Genomic DNA, 15,226 nt, shown 5'->3' with positions numbered 1-15,226 from the left:
ATACTCAGTGTGACAGCTGGGAACTGAGAGTGGTGGAGATTATTATGGACGCTGGGGTAATTCTGCCCCTTTCAGGTATCTGTGATGGGGATGCAGCCAATGACCTCACCTTGGAGGATGGCTCTGTGGTGGGTAAGGCCGAGGACCCTGCTCCCTTTCTGGACAGCTGGCAGGTGCCCAGCTCCCTGACCTCAGTGGGCCAGGCCCGTTTCCGCCCGGACAGCTGTACCACAGCCGACTGCTCGCCCTGCCTTCGCATGGTGTCCAACCGCACGTTCAGCGCCTGCCACCGCTTTGTAGGTGCCACCTGGGTCCCGGGGTGGGAGGCCTCCCGGGCTGGGAATGGCATCACCTACCTGCAGGGGGCAAGCTCCCCAGAGGGGTTGATCTTGGGACGGATTGGGAGCCTGCAGAAGCTCCTTGCCGCCCCGGGGCCGGGCTGGGAGGAGCTGAGCCCTGGGATGTGGGGAATCAGGGTAGGCAGCACCGTCTGATGCATGGCCCAGGTCAGCCCGGAGTCGTTCTGTGAGCTGTGGATCCAGGACACCAAGTACGTGCAGCAGCCCTGCGTGGCACTGACCGTGTACGTGGCCATGTGCCACAAGTTCCACGTGTGCATAGAGTGGCGGCGCTCCGACTACTGCCGTGAGTTGTGGGGGCAGGGTGGGCGGCGGGGATCTCCTCCAGGGCTTCTGTTGCTCTCACTCCTCACCCCTGTTAGAGTGGAAGAAAGGCTCACAGACTTGAGTCCAAGTCTAGGCTTTCCCAGGTTTAATTATTCATTCATTCACTAATAGATATTAATCAATTTATAAATATTGTCTGAATATATAAACTAACAAATTTAAAAATTTACTTTTGTTATACTATTAATATGTCAAGTAAATATTATTTGTTTATTATTTAGTTTCTCTGAGTCTCCTCGCCTCACCTGTACAATGGGGGCAGTAATAGCAGCTCCCTCCAGGGTTGGTTTGAAGTTGACATGAGATAATGTGTACAGAACGCCTCACACAGGCCCATCACACATAACCATCCAGTAAATATTCGTTCCTTTCTCTTAATTTCTGGTCATCTTTCTCTTTCGGTCTCTCCTCTCCTTCGTTGAGGATGGGTGTGAGAGCCATGCCTCCCCACCCCCATTAGGTTTGCATTACTAGGGTAGGCAGGGATGGATCGGCCTAGAGCACTTTGATTTATAAATGTGAATATGTCCAGAAAGGCTGGAAACAGCTCAAAGGAAGGCTGCACCTATAATTATGACAGATAGAAGATGAAAAGACAAAATCATCTAGGGTAATGTTTTTCAAATGGTGGATCCCAACTGCGTGGGTATGAAATCAACTTTGGCAGTCAGCATCCGCATTTAAAAAATACAATAGAATAAAAAAATACTGGTATGTACTGCACCTAGAAAGGTTAAGGATTGTTTTGTGAAAAAGGTTTTTTGTTTCAGTATATCAGTGATTCTCAATCCCAGCTACCCTTTGAAATCACCCAGGGAATTCCAAAAAGTATTCATGCTTGGGCCCCACAATCAGAAATGCTAATTCAATTGGCGGTGGGGGGAGCCGTCCCAGCCATGGCGTTGCAAGGGCTCCCGGTGACTCTTTTGCAGTCAGCTTGAGCACCACTGTTTATGTGCATGTGTATGTTGGGCCACAATGTAAGATCTAGTTTTTAGAAAGATTGGAAACACTGATCTACAGCAAGGAATTGGCAAATATTTTCTGTAGAGGACCAGACGTAAATATTTGAGGCTTTTGGGGCCATATGGTCTCTGTCACAATTACTCGGCTCTGCACTTGTAGTACAGAAGCAGCCAGGTATAACAGGCAAATGAATGGGCGTGGCTGTGTTTCAATAAAACTTTATTTGCCAAACCAGGCAGCAGGCTGGGTTTGGGCTGTGGGCTGTGCTTTGCTGGCTCCTGATGTAGAGAAAGGAGGCAATGACACTAAACCCCTTTGCCCTCTCTGCTGAGGCACAGGTGACGCTCTGAGCCCCCTCCTCCCCCTGCCTGCCTGGGGTCTGAGCTAGGCCTGGTGCCCCCTGCTGTGCCCCTGCAGCCTTCCTGTGCTCCAGCGACTCCACATACCAGGCATGTGTGGCAGCCTGTGAGCCCCCCGAGACGTGCCAGGATGGGATGCTGGGCCCCCTGGACCCAGAGCAGTGCCAGGTGCTGGGCGAGGGCTGCGTCTGCTCTGAGGGCACCATCTTGCACCGGCGCCACTCGGGGCTCTGCATCCCTGAGGAGAAGTGCGGTAGGTTCCTCCCCTTCTGGCCAGGGCCCTCCTCGACCTAGGGTCACCTTCGCCCTCCTGCTGTCCATGACCGAGGCCCCCTGGGTCCCATCAGGTCCGCTCTGGGGGTGGTCAGTTTCCCAGGGGGGCTCTGACCTGGGACAGTCGGAGTGTCCCCACCCTGCTCAGTCCCCTGCACCCCGCCGTGCCCACTGTAGCCTGCACGGACAGCACGGGGGCGCCACGGGCCCTGGGGGAGACCTGGAACAGCTCCCTCAGTGGCTGCTGCCAGCACCAATGCCAAGCTCCGGACACCATCGTCCCGGTGGACCTGGGCTGCCCTGGGCCCCGCCCTGAGAGCTGCCCGCGCTTCGGGGAGGTAGCTCTGCTCCTGCCCACCGAGGATCCCTGCTGCCTGGGGACTGTCTGTGGTGAGTCCCACCCTGCGCTTCCCTAGACCTCAACTGTAAGATGGTTAAAAGGCTCCAGCTCTGCCTCTTAACCTTGCTGGATAGGGTAAGGCCTGGGGAAATGAAAGTGTCTTGTGGGGTGGGACTCCCCTGGTGGACGCTCCCTCTACCACCTTGCAGCCTTGTGACCTCGGCAGATCATTTAGCCTCCTCCGTGCCTTGGTCAAGTCCCCTGTAACATGAGGCTGATCATTGTACATACTTTCTGGGTTGTTATGAGAATCACAGACATTGACACTGATTTAGTGGAAAAGCAGTGGGCACCTGACCTGTCTCGATGTTAACTCTGATTGCTCTTCTGTCTCAGTCCTGGACCCTGTGTGACCCTCAGAGACCCCCTCCAAGAGCATGGGTCCTGGGGGCTGGGGGAAGTACTGGGGGCCACGTGTCCAGGGGCTGGGCCGTGCTGGAGGCTGGGGGAGTCCCAGCCTCCAGGTGACAGGCCCTGTGGCCCCCGGGCCAGTGTGTAACCAGACGCTGTGCGAGGGCCTTGCCCCCACCTGCAGCCCAGGCCACCGACTCCTTACCCACTTCCCGGAGGACTCCTGCTGCCCCAGTTACAGCTGTGGTGAGAGGTCCTGGGGTGGGGGGAGGGAGGGGCACCTACCAGCCTGGGGCGGGGGAGCCCTGCAGTCAGGGGAGGGGAGCGTGGACAGCTCTGGGGACTGGCTTCTGGCTGGAGATGAAAGCAGAGCTAAGGTGGGGACTCAGGCCTGACCACGCAGGATCTGCTCCCCGTGCTGAATTCTTTCTGTCTTTTCCCCAGAGTGTGACCCAGACCTGTGTGAAGCAGAGCTGGTTCCCAGCTGCCGCCAGGACCAGGTCCTGATTGCGGGCCGCCTGGGGGAGTCATGCTGCACCTCCTACTTCTGTGGTGGGTGGACGTGCCATCAGACGTGCCACCTGGATCACAGCCACCTCCTTCCTCACCCCTGCTCCCTGGGTGGCTGGGAGGAAAGGGTGGGGATCTTCGGATGCAGTGGGAATCCCTGTCCAGAAGGACGTGTAGGAGGAAGAGGAAACCACCACTGCTTCACCCCGTACATTACTGAACACGAGAAAATTGGTGCTTGTTCAGTGTAAGGATTTAGGTGGACGTGAGGGAGAACGTCCAGGTTCTGCCACACAGGACTGTGGAGCACTGCTAGTGTTACCAAACCAAACTTGGGTCCGCTCGCCTGTGTGCAGTAAAGCCAGCCCGCTGATACTGGGATGTGATGAAGGAACGTGCAGCCTTTATTGCAGGTGCTGAGCAAGGAGTTCAGGTCTTTGAAGCATTAGCTCCCTTTCTTGGCACCTGCAATAAAGGCTGCACTTCCCTTTATCACATCCCAGTGTCAGTAGGTTGGCTTTACTGCACACAGGTGAGCGGAACCAAGTTTGGTTCAGTAACATTATGAGTCTGGCTCCTGTCACACCTGGGGTTTAGGTGCCTCCCCCAGCAAACTGCTTTGACCACGCTCCCCAGGACGGGGGCTGCCTGCGACAGCAGTGGCCCCTCTCTCCCCTCAGCCTGTGGCGACTGTCCGGATCCCATCCCCGAGTGTCAGGAAGGGGAAGCGCTCACCGTGGACAGGAACACCACGGAGCTCTGCTGCCCTCTGTACCAGTGCGGTGAGTCCTGCTGGACGTGGGGGCCAGGGCCGGAAGGGGCTGTGGGGACCTTCACAGAGTCCTCATCCTGGGACCAATGGGAGTTCAACAGGGGGGAATGGGGAGCCCCCAGATGGTGAGCTCTGCAGAAGCCAAGGAAGGAGGCCCCACCTGAGGAAGCTGGGCCCGGCCCTGGGAGCTGGAAGGCGGGGGTCGGGGCTGTCACGTAGATGGCTCTGAGGCTTCCTAAGGAGGGTCCCTATCCCCTCCACAGAGGCCCCCAAGGGCCAGGGGGAGGCGTGGGTTGAGGGACAAATGCTTAGGCCACTCGCATCCTCCCGGCCTAGCTCCGCAGCCCCCATTCTCTGACCGACCCAGGGCCCCTGCCTCGGGGTCCCTCTTGCGGCTGTTACCACAGCACCTGCACAAGGCTGCATTCTGAAGCCTCTGAAGCTCTTTTATTTTGCAAACAAGAGCGGGCCCGTTCTGATGTTTTTACAGGACTTAGCACCTGTATGTCGGATGCACCTTAACATCGTGTGTGTATACCTTAATAGTACCTAATAAGCACAGTACAGTCAGCATCATGGGCTCTAAGCAAACCTAATGGATGAAAATTAACCAAAGGGTTACATTTCAATGTGACTTAATTTACAAAAATTCCTTTCCACACCGACTGTAGGAAACATGTGGGGTAGACCGCACTGGCTCAGAGCAGTGTAGGGGAGGGGCCTCCTCCAGGACACCCCGAGGGCAACCCCGACTGATTGGTTCAATGTCAAGAACCAACTTTGAAACAGTGTAGGCGGTCACGAGAGTTCCCCAAAAGGCCTGGCGGTACTGACCAAGTATTGATAGCTCCACCTGGGGGCTCAGAGGCCACTTGTCGCAAAGTGTTTACAGAGCTGATCTGAGCAGAGGCTCACCGTCCTTCCTCTCCTCCCTCCTCTTCAGCCTCTCCCCTTGTCTTTCCTCCTCAGACGCCCTCTCCGTGTTTCTCAGGAAGTACTCTGGTAACGTGGAGTGAGTACAGGCATATGGAGTCAGTCATGGTTTTGAGTCCCAGTTCTACCTTTTCTGTGTGGCCTGGGGCAACATACAAACTCCCTGAGCCAAGGTTCCTCGTTTGTAAAATGGTGAAAATAGTGTGTGCCTCCAGGGGCTGTTGTGAAGGTTAGAAATAATATACATGAAGTGTGTGCTGGGTACATACGATTTTAATATAACGGTGCTTGGCATATAGTAGGTGCTCAATAAGCAGAGGCCATCGATGTTATTACCTTGTCCCAGTCTTCATTATGCTTTTCATACAAAAGCACTACCTAAGCCTTCTAGAGAATACAGAATCCAAGCAATTATAAGAAAATGAAAATACTCTTTTCCTGCCTTGCAGGTATTCCATTGTCAGTATGCTCCAATTCAGTACATATCCTTCTAGATATTCTACCCCCTTATGTAAGTGTGTTTTACCACAGTGAAGTCATACCATACATGCTCTTTTTTAGCCAGGTATTTTCAGTTAATGATCTTTACCTTTCATGTTAATATATTTTCAAGTCATATCATACCAGTCCATGATTTTCCTGGTCTGTCCAACACAGGATCCCAGGCAGGCTCACACATTAACATTGTCTCTTAAATGCCTTTTAATGTAGCACATATCCCTTCTTCTGTATCATACTGTATTGTAGAGTTCAGGCTGTGGTCCTGCAGGAAGTCCCAACTTCTGAACTTATCTGGTTGCTTCCTCTTGAAACCATTTACCTTGCTCCTTTGTCCTCGGTGCTTCCTGTAAACGGGAAGTTAGATTCAAGACTTGGTGGATTCAAGTTAGAAATCTTTGGCTACACTGTCCTTGAGCTTCACAGGACATCACACCAGGAGACATGTACTCTCTGGGTGAGCCACTATAACCGAGGATCATGTTGGCCCTGGATTAGGGTGGCAGCTGTCTGATCTGTCCATCTTACGTCCATCTTACAAATTGCCTCTTTCAATCAGAAAATAACCCATTACTTGGATACTTTACAAATGTCCTTCTCCCCCTCCACCTCTTAAATTTTTGAAACACCTATTGATAATCCTTACCTGTGCCAATAATTTTTTTAGTAAATCAAATAAGTTTTACAATCTTTCATTGTAAAGATTGTAAGTGCGTTGACCCTGGCCATCCCCTCCCCACCAAAAAGTTGTATCCAGGGATCCCCTCCTCCTTGCCTTGGCCTCTCAATAAATAAGAATGGCCGAGGAATCCTAAACTAAGAGGGGACTGGCTGAAGAGCAGGAAGAAGGGAAGTGCGAGCCCTAGAGTGTAGCATCTGCTGAAGCAGAGCAGGCTCCAGGTGGCCTACGAGAGGATGAGGTCTCCAAAGCATGGGAGGAGTTGTGTTCTTCTTAGAGAGAAACGGTCCCATCAACGGAGCTTCCCCTGGTCACTGGCTCCCCTCTGACTACTACTCTCAGGGTGACACGGAATCCAAGGAGTGAGTTTAAGGTTCTGACATTGTCAGGTCACTGATGCCTCCCGGAGCAGAACTAGGGCCTCCTGATGTAGTACTACGGGAAGAATTCAGGAGCCCAGTCTTCTCCCCTGGACTCCAGAGGGTATCTGAGGACATTGGGGGGGCCTCGGGAGCAGCTGGGAGGTACCCCCTCCTTAGCCAGTGTGTTTCTGAGGATTCCCGCTCCAAGGTGTCTGGGGCTGACGTGTCCCCTGCCTCCCTTCCCACGCAGTGTGTGAGAGCTTCCGCTGCCCCCACGTGCAGTGTGGCATGGGCACTGCCCTGGTGGAGGTGTGGAGCCCAGAGCGCTGCTGCCCCTACAAGTCCTGCGGTAAGTCCCCACGCAGGGACACCCCTCCCCAAAGGCAGAGATCCAGGCCCCTGGGGGGAGGGGGTAGCCGGGCCCACAACTGTCCACTTGGTCCAGATTCGACCCCTCCAGAGTCACCAGAGGGAAGCCACCAAAGTGGCCCTCCCGCTGCCTCTGCTTCCTGAGTGCTGAATGTTCTTCGTCTCCCCAGGATAAATGAAGGACAAAGGCAACTTCCCTGTTCCAAACAGGAACGTCTCCACCTTAGAAAGTCTTTATTTGCAACCATCTGGTAGTAAATATGATTTTGTTCAAATTCACCTCAAATCCTTTTGGGAAGCAGGCGGGGAATGGCAGTGATCAGTAATGAACACCAGTGAGCTTTATATAAAAATGTTTTTCAGGGACTTCCCTGGCAGTCCCTTGGTTAGGAGGACTTTACCTCCCAATAGAGGGAGTGTGGGTTCCATCCCTGGTTGGGGAGTCTTTAAGATCCCACATGGCTCGAGGCCAAAAAACAAAACCATAAAACAGAAGCAACATTGTAACAAATTCAATAAAGACTTTAAAAATGGTCCACATCAAAAAAATATTAAAAAAAAAATTTTCTCAAAAAACAGTTGAGAAACTCTGTTTTGCATCTGGATATTTTGCATGCTTTTTCCAGGCCTCACTAGACTGTAAACTTCACAAGGGCAGGCATTTTAGTCTGTTTTATCTGTGGCTTTGTCCCCAGAACACAGAAAAACCTCGGCGTATAGGCTACTTAACACTATTTGCTGCATGAGTGGGTGACTCCAAAGTGTGTTTCACAGCCGCTGTGAACTTGACTTCTCCTCCTCCTCCAGCTAGAGCTGGTGCAGCCCTTGCGTTAGTCAGTGGTGCCTCTACAGGACCTCGAACAGGTCCTCAGAACTGGACCTGTTCACAGGGCGAAGGCTCGGAGTAGAGCCCAGCTTGCTGACCATACATTTGGGAGATGCAGGTGGTCAGAAATTCCACCCTTGCCTTGTTCCTTCCTGGAGAGGCCCCACTCGGCTCTAGAACGGGCTCCGGAGCACAGGGAGGGAGGAAGCCCAGGTGATAGGGAACCCGAGGGTGATCCATCTACCTGTTTATCCTCCCTGCACGTTCAGTGTGGAGCTCGGCATCAGAACCCCTCATGCCCCACTTGCCCAACCAGGGAAGCGGCAGCCCCCACGCAGTCCCCCACGCATGTGCGGATGGAGGGTGGCTAGAGGAGGGGCTACACCAGCAGTGAGGGGTCTGGGATGCCCGGGGGACTCCCACCTGGACACGTCTGGTGAGGTGGACCCTGGCACCTCCTGTTTTTCAGAGTGTGACTGTGACACAATCCCAGTGCCCCGGTGCCACCTGGTATGAAGACCCTGCTTCTCCCTGCTCCCCCTGGTCTGCCTCCCCTCATTTTCTTTCCTTCTGTTTTCCTTTTCTTGGAGATCCTATTCCTTGCATCCAGTGCAATGAGCCTTGAATTACAAGACAGCATTTTTGTTCCAAGCTCTGCCCTCTGGGCACAGCGCCCTCGCTTGTAAAATGGGGCTGATCACGCTTCAGAGTTGTGGTGAGGGTTAAGTACTACTAGTGATGATGCTGGAGGTGATGGTGAGGGTGGTGGGGGTGATGATGCCACTCATGACAGTAGCTAGTGTTTGCTGAGAGCTAACTGTACGCCAGGAGCTCTCCTTGGCCTTTTATGTATATTATCGTATTAATTCTCACGACAACCCAACGAGATTGAATCTATGATTATCTCAATACTACAAACAAGAAAACTAAGGTTAAGGTCATGTAGCTAGTCAATGACAGAGCCAGGGCTGCAACCCAGGAGATCTGGCTCCAGGGAACGTGCCCTTAACTGCCAGGCTGCATGGCCACCGAGAGAAGCAGAAATACTTTCAGAAATATAAAGTTATGCTTAAAGTTATGTGTTTTACATAATTTTCTAGATTGTAAGTATTCCCTACCCCGACCCCCCACACCCAGCCCACATTTTCTCTCCTTTTGTCCCTCATCCCATCCTCTCCTCGTTTTAACGGGTGAGAAGGAAGGGAAGGTATGAGGCAAGCAGGGCCCTCGCGGATGTGGCTGGCGGCCCCTCAGAATGACGGGAGAGGACATAGGGGAGCGCTCCTCAGCGGAGAGGCTTGGAGCCACACGGGCATCCTTGCGGGAGGGTGACCGCGCTCACAGGGTACCAAGGGCCCCCCAGCCCCACCCCCACTCCCGCCCACTGCCAGGAGAGAGGGCCCCAGGTGGCAGGCTGCGCCCTACGGTGGGGCTGGCCCCCTCACCCCCGGGTGCTGACCGCCTCTGCCCACCCAGTGGGAGAAGTCCCAGCTGGACGAGGTGTTCATGCACAGCGCGGAGAACCCGTGCGGCTGCGCCAAATACGAGTGCGGTGAGTGGGGGCGGGGGGGAGCCAGGGGTGGGCCAGCCGGCCTGGGGCCGGTGTGATGCTGGGCTCTCAGTGACTGTCGCCACCCTGCTCGCCCGTCCAGTGAAGGCCCCCGTGTGTCTGAGCCGCGAGCTGGGGGTGATGCAGCCGGGCCAGACGGTGGTGGAGCTCTCGGCAGACGGCGTGTGCCACACCTCCCGCTGCACCGACCTGCTCGACCCTCTTACCGGCTTCTACCAGATCAACACCACCTCTGTGCTGTGTGACGTCCATTGCGAGGCGGTAGGGGGCAGCGGCGCAGGGTGGGAGTGGGGTGGGGGGGCTGGCTTGCAGACCGTTCCTGCTCTGGGAATTGGAGGGGCCTTTCAAGCTCGCCCAGGCTCTTTGGATGAGTCTAGGGAGTGGGCCTTCGGGGGGGACCTCCGAGGCCTCGGTGGAAAGTGCAGAGGCCAGGAGGGGAACAGCGAGTGAAGGCTTGGCAAGGTGGGTATTTGACAGGGAAAACACACATTTATTAAGCACCTACTTATGCCTGGCACATTCCCTATCCTGTTGGTTTGTGTATTTGTGTTGCTACCGTTTGTTGAGTGCTTCTTCATGCCCCGTACCTAGGACAGTGACTGGCCTCTAATAAGGGCTAAGTATTAGTTGAATAAAAGAGATTAAAATTATTCCCATTTTTCAGATGAGAAAACTGAGGTTTAGGGAGGTCCAGCCATTTGTCAAAATTCCCAGAAGACCTGGGATACAAACTGAAGTTTATCTGGAACCAGAACTGGAACCCTTAATTACCAGCAAGGCCGTATCTTTGTGCACGGGGGTGTGGTCTAGGACCTGCTGCAAGGGAGGCTCAGGGTAGACATAAGGACGACCTTCCTGCCTGAGATAGAAGGAGGCTAGGAGTTTCCTTTCCGAGCATCTACAGGGGTCGCTTCTCTGGGTTCTGGGCTCAGGGACAAGCAGACAGTGGGAGAGGCAGGAGGGTGGAGGTGAGTGCGTGGCAGAAGCCCATCGCGCCCTGCCCTGTCCCGCAGAACCAGGAGTATGAGCACCCGAGGGACCTGGCGGCCTGCTGCGGCTCCTGCAGGAACGTGTCCTGCCTCTTCACTTTCCCCAACGGCACCACCTCCCTGTTCTTGGTAGGCAGCCCCTTAACTGTGCATCTGGGAAGGCGTCCCAGGAGGGGACACCTAGGACCAGGGCCCAGGGCTGGGTACAGATGGGGGTCCCGGGTAGTGCCACGTCCTGGGCTGCACTTGTCTTTGGAGCCGTGCCCTGTTGGTTTACTAGGGCCATCAGCCACAAGTCCCCATTGGCCACCTCTGTGCCCTCCAGCCCGGGGCGTCCTGGATCTCAGACTGTACCCGCCACCACTGCAGCAGCACTCCCCTGGGCGCCGTGCTCGTCCGCTCGCCCATCAGCTGCCCACCACTCAATGAGACCGAATGTGCCAAGGTCAGAGCCAGCCGCTTTCCCCCGCAGCATGGCCTGAGGCCAGGGGCATCAGCTGTCTCCGTGGTGGTGCTGAGGAGGGGCTGGGGTGTCTTGTGGTTTGGGGGGGTGTGTAAGGAGGGTTCCGCTGGAGCCTGGACCTGCCCCGCCACCCCAACTCCACATCTCTCCACGTATCTTTGTTTTGACTGCATCACACGGCCACGCCCAGATGCACGCAGACATACTTTGTCACGTGTTCTAGGCACACATCAACACGGGCAGTCAGCCACTCACAGGCACCACACACTCCACAGGAACACTAACACCTTGGCGAGCCAGTACTCACACCACGCACCATCACACACACGCACCACGCAGACGCACAGTTCAGTCCGCGATGGGCTAACGGGTGTCCAGTACTAGCATGGACGGCTGTCACTATGGGCACACCTCAAGGAAAAGGATTTCCTGGAGGATTTGAGGTTGTTGTTGAATTATTGGAGTTTCCAACATTAATGTTGGGCATTTAAAGATTTCTGGTCTCACCTAGAAAACAGTTATACACATCCAGTCATTCTCTGCACACACATAGACACGCATGTGCAAAATCATGCATGTACACACACATCTGTGCTCACAAAACCACACACATATACTGAGACACACACACACACACACTTCTTTACAAAGAACTGTCACGTCCACTGTTTCATCCATTTCACAGTAGGGGAGGAGGGTTATCAGGGATCATTGTCCCATTTTAGACATGGGAAAACTAAGTCCGGAGGAAAGGGGTAGCTTATCCAGGGCTGAGATAGAGCCCAGGCCACTGACCCAAGTGGGTCAGTCCCCACCTTTTGGCTCCCTGAACCTCTGTGCAGGAAACACTAAAGGGGACGACAGAAGTGGGTGGGGGGTGCATAAGGAAAGACAGATGGCCCTGGCGCCCTGCACTGCCCAGCCTCTAGCCGCATTGGGGGCTGAGACAGCCTCAGTGCCAGTGTCCCCACCAGCTGGGTTAGCCCCTGTGGCTCTCATGACCAACTCAGGGGCCCCTTCCCCCTCCAGCCAGGGCCTAATGGACAACAGGGCCTGATGGACAGTGGGGCCTGGAACTCCTGCCCTGGAGCATCATGGGAGGAAGGGAGTCTAGACTCTTGCAATCTTATTGCCTCTGCTGCAGTCTTGCTTCCTGGCCTAGGATGGGGCCTCCCACCTATCTTTCCTCCTTTCCCTCTAGGTTGGAGGCTCAGTGGTACCTTCCTTGGAAGGATGCTGCAGGACATGTGAGTGAGCAGGGTGGAGGCCAGGGGTGAGGGGCTCTGGTTGGGAGATAGTGTGCATGTCGGGGCTCAGAGGGCCAGGTTCCTGGCCTGGCACCTCCGGAGGTGGCCCTTCAGGGGTGAGTAGATGACGGGATAACACCCCCACCATGGGGCTCACAGCACAGACACAGATGTGCAGGCGGGCAGGGGCCATGCTCATATCCCTGTCCCAACAAAAGGCCTCTGCTCCTATTGGAGACGGGACATCGGAATGTTGGGTCCAGGAGGTCAGTAACTCACCAGCTGCTCTGCCTCCTCCTGCCCTGCCAAGACCCCAGCCCAGATGCCCCCCACGTGAATTGTCTCTGTGGTCAGGAGCCCTGTCTTGGAGGTGCCTTCTGGGTGGGCCTCAGGCCCATGGGAGCTCAGACTCCCAGACCGAGTCCAAGTGAGAACTCTGTGCATCTGTCCCCACCCCTGGGCCCTGGAACCTGTGGCCCCAACCACGTGTGCGTGCACGTTCCAGTCAGCCTTAGGACCTTTGCACATATGCCTCCCATCCCCAGGGCCCTCAACCCTTCCTTGGAGGGATGTAGAATTTTGGACCCTTTTATGTCCACTTCACATATTCCAAGGAAACTGGGCTCAGTGCCTCATTGGCTGATCTCTGACCCACAGCTCATGCTCCCTGAATGTCCCATGTGCTCCCTGTGACCTGCGACCCATGTCCCTCTCCCCAAGTTCCCCGGGGACCCTGTTTCCCATGGTCCCCGTTAGCCCTGCCTCTCCTCCACGGGTTAGTGTCCACTGCCACCCAGGTACTCCTCTTGGAAGCCCACAGGACTGGAGGCGTGTAGCCGCGTTGCTATTTCTGACAACGTCCCATCTGCTAGGTGGCCCTGAGCTCTGGGGGGGGGCGGGGAGAGCGCGTGTGGTGCCCCTGTTCCCTGCCTCTGGCAAAGGCCATAGGGCCAGCAGTGCATGCTGGGTAGCAAGCTGCACCCTTGGGCTTGCATGGAATGCTTCAGCAGTGTCTGCTCTCCTGGTGTCCAGCACCCACCAATGCCCAATGCCACCACTGCTTTGCTCCCGCTGGTCACTCAGCTGGTCTCAGTCCAGGACCCTGAGGCCATGGCCAGAACAGCCCTTGCTTCTCCTGCCTCCTGGGAGCAGAGAGGGAGCAAAGAAGTGAATTTAGCTCTGGCCTGGAGACCTGCAGCCGGTGTGGTCGGAAACCTACTATGGTGAAACCCAGAGGCCAGAAGAGAGGATTTCACCCCATTTAACACGGGCACCCTGGGGTCACAGAGGAAGTCTATGCATCCGGCAATATTTACTTAGCACCAATATGCCAGGCCCTGTTCTAAGCACTGTAGACACAGCACAAATGACACAGCCTCATGGAGGTGACGTTTTAGTGGGAGAGACAGAATAGCAAGTAAAATTACAATAGGATGGAAGCATCTGGTTTTATGGGGGATGAAGCTTATGCAGTTGGCCAGGGTTGGGGGGCTTCATTAAGGAAAAAAACACAAACTTAAAAATCCATATTGAGGCGTGAGAGTGAAGATTTATTTAGAATGGCAGAACTCACAACAAATTGTGGAAGGAGCCTGTGCGAAAGAAGACGCTAAAGCTTACATGTCAAGAGCGTCATTACAAGCGTGCCTCTCAGGATGGTGACAGTGCCCTGCATAGAAATAAGGAAGGGAGGGGTCAGGGAGGGAGGTCGGGTGGAGGCAGGATGTTGTAGTTTCAAGAAAAGGATCAGAAAAGGCCTTGGTGAGGAAATATTTGAGCAAGTGAGGGTGTACGTGAGCTATGTGATTGGTTGTCTGTGGGAGGCATGGTGCAGGCAGAGGAAACTGCTCGCTTATCAATTTCTACCTCCCTAATGGCTGTGTGAGGTGGGCGCCTGGCCCTGTTCTGTTTGATAGCTATGGAAACAGAGTGATCCTGCTGCGTGCAAGCCTCATGCTAGGAGGGACTGGGGTTTCCATTCACTCAGGAAGTTGCAGGATCTTAATGCTTAAACTGAAGCTCAGAGACAGGAGAGGACACACCCAGGCTCACCGATGCGTTAGAGACAGGTGTTGGGGCTGGGGTGGGGAGGCAGCTTGCCTTGTCCCCAAATCCTCCTCGTCCCTAGCCCAGAGCCCCCAGGCCATCCAAGGCATCCTTCCCTGTCTCACCCATCTCCCCTGCCTTGCTGCCTCCACCTCCTTCCAGGGCACTGAGTTAAAAGGCTTTCCCTCTGATGGGGAGGGGCTCTAAGGCATGGGCACTAACGCTGGTGGAGGGACCTCCAGCATGACACTAACCGCCCCGGTCTGGCCCAGCCTGCTGCCCCAGGAGTGCTCCTCCGCCACGGCTGCCTCAGCCAGCCTGTCTCCCCAGGTAAAGAGGACGGGCGCTCCTGTAAGAAGGTGACCATCCGCATGACCATCCGCAAGAACGAATGCAGGAGCAACACCCCTGTGCGTGGTTGTGAGGTGGGGGTGGGGCGGGGCACCACCAACGATGGGGATGGAGAGGGCTTCGGGGGAAGGAAGCCACACCGGCTGTCTCACTGGCCTGCCCGCCTCCAGGTGAACCTAGTGTCCTGCGATGGGAGGTGCCCGTCCGCCAGCATCTACAACTACAACATCAACACCTACGCCCGCTTCTGCAAGTGCTGCCGCGAGGTGGGCCTGCAGCGGCGCTCCGTGCAGCTCTTCTGTGCCACCAATGCCACCTGGGTGCCTTACACCGTGCAGGAGCCCACCGACTGCGCCTGCCAGTGGTCCTGAGGCCTGGAGGCTGGGGCTGGCTGGACCACTTTCTGCTTCCAGCTGGCCCAGTGTAGGGTGGGCGGGGGGCACTAAAGGTGTGGAGAGCTGGTACGTGCTGAGCATGGGATGGTGAACAGGGGCACAGAGCGTGACTGGAACGGGCCACACCAGCCCATCCTGGCTCCCTCTCTGGGCTCCCCCTCCTCCAGATATGGGAAAGTGC

General features: G+C 55.2%; 1 protein-coding gene across 1 annotated transcript in view; it reads left to right on the top strand.

The window, feature by feature from the left end:
* OTOG (otogelin) overlaps positions 1-15,021 on the top strand; it is an 80,591-nt gene extending 65,570 nt beyond the window's left edge. The window contains exons 41-56 of the mRNA XM_057749336.1: positions 76-296; positions 507-645; positions 2,070-2,264; positions 2,462-2,674; positions 3,177-3,281; positions 3,480-3,587; positions 4,226-4,327; positions 7,040-7,138; positions 8,454-8,494; positions 9,461-9,536; positions 9,637-9,815; positions 10,568-10,672; positions 10,869-10,988; positions 12,208-12,253; positions 14,630-14,709; positions 14,821-15,021. Coding sequence (XP_057605319.1) covers positions 76-296; positions 507-645; positions 2,070-2,264; positions 2,462-2,674; positions 3,177-3,281; positions 3,480-3,587; positions 4,226-4,327; positions 7,040-7,138; positions 8,454-8,494; positions 9,461-9,536; positions 9,637-9,815; positions 10,568-10,672; positions 10,869-10,988; positions 12,208-12,253; positions 14,630-14,709; positions 14,821-15,021 — 2,030 coding nt within the window. The remainder of the gene's footprint in view (positions 1-75; positions 297-506; positions 646-2,069; positions 2,265-2,461; positions 2,675-3,176; positions 3,282-3,479; positions 3,588-4,225; positions 4,328-7,039; positions 7,139-8,453; positions 8,495-9,460; positions 9,537-9,636; positions 9,816-10,567; positions 10,673-10,868; positions 10,989-12,207; positions 12,254-14,629; positions 14,710-14,820) is intronic.
* Positions 15,022-15,226: the final 205 nt, after the last annotated feature.

Source organism: Hippopotamus amphibius, chromosome 9 (assembly GCF_030028045.1).
Source record: "Hippopotamus amphibius kiboko isolate mHipAmp2 chromosome 9, mHipAmp2.hap2, whole genome shotgun sequence".
Taxonomy (NCBI): Eukaryota; Metazoa; Chordata; class Mammalia; order Artiodactyla; family Hippopotamidae; genus Hippopotamus; species Hippopotamus amphibius.
The sequence above is the reverse complement of the archived record's forward strand: the minus strand, read 5'-3'. Positions and strand labels throughout refer to the sequence as shown.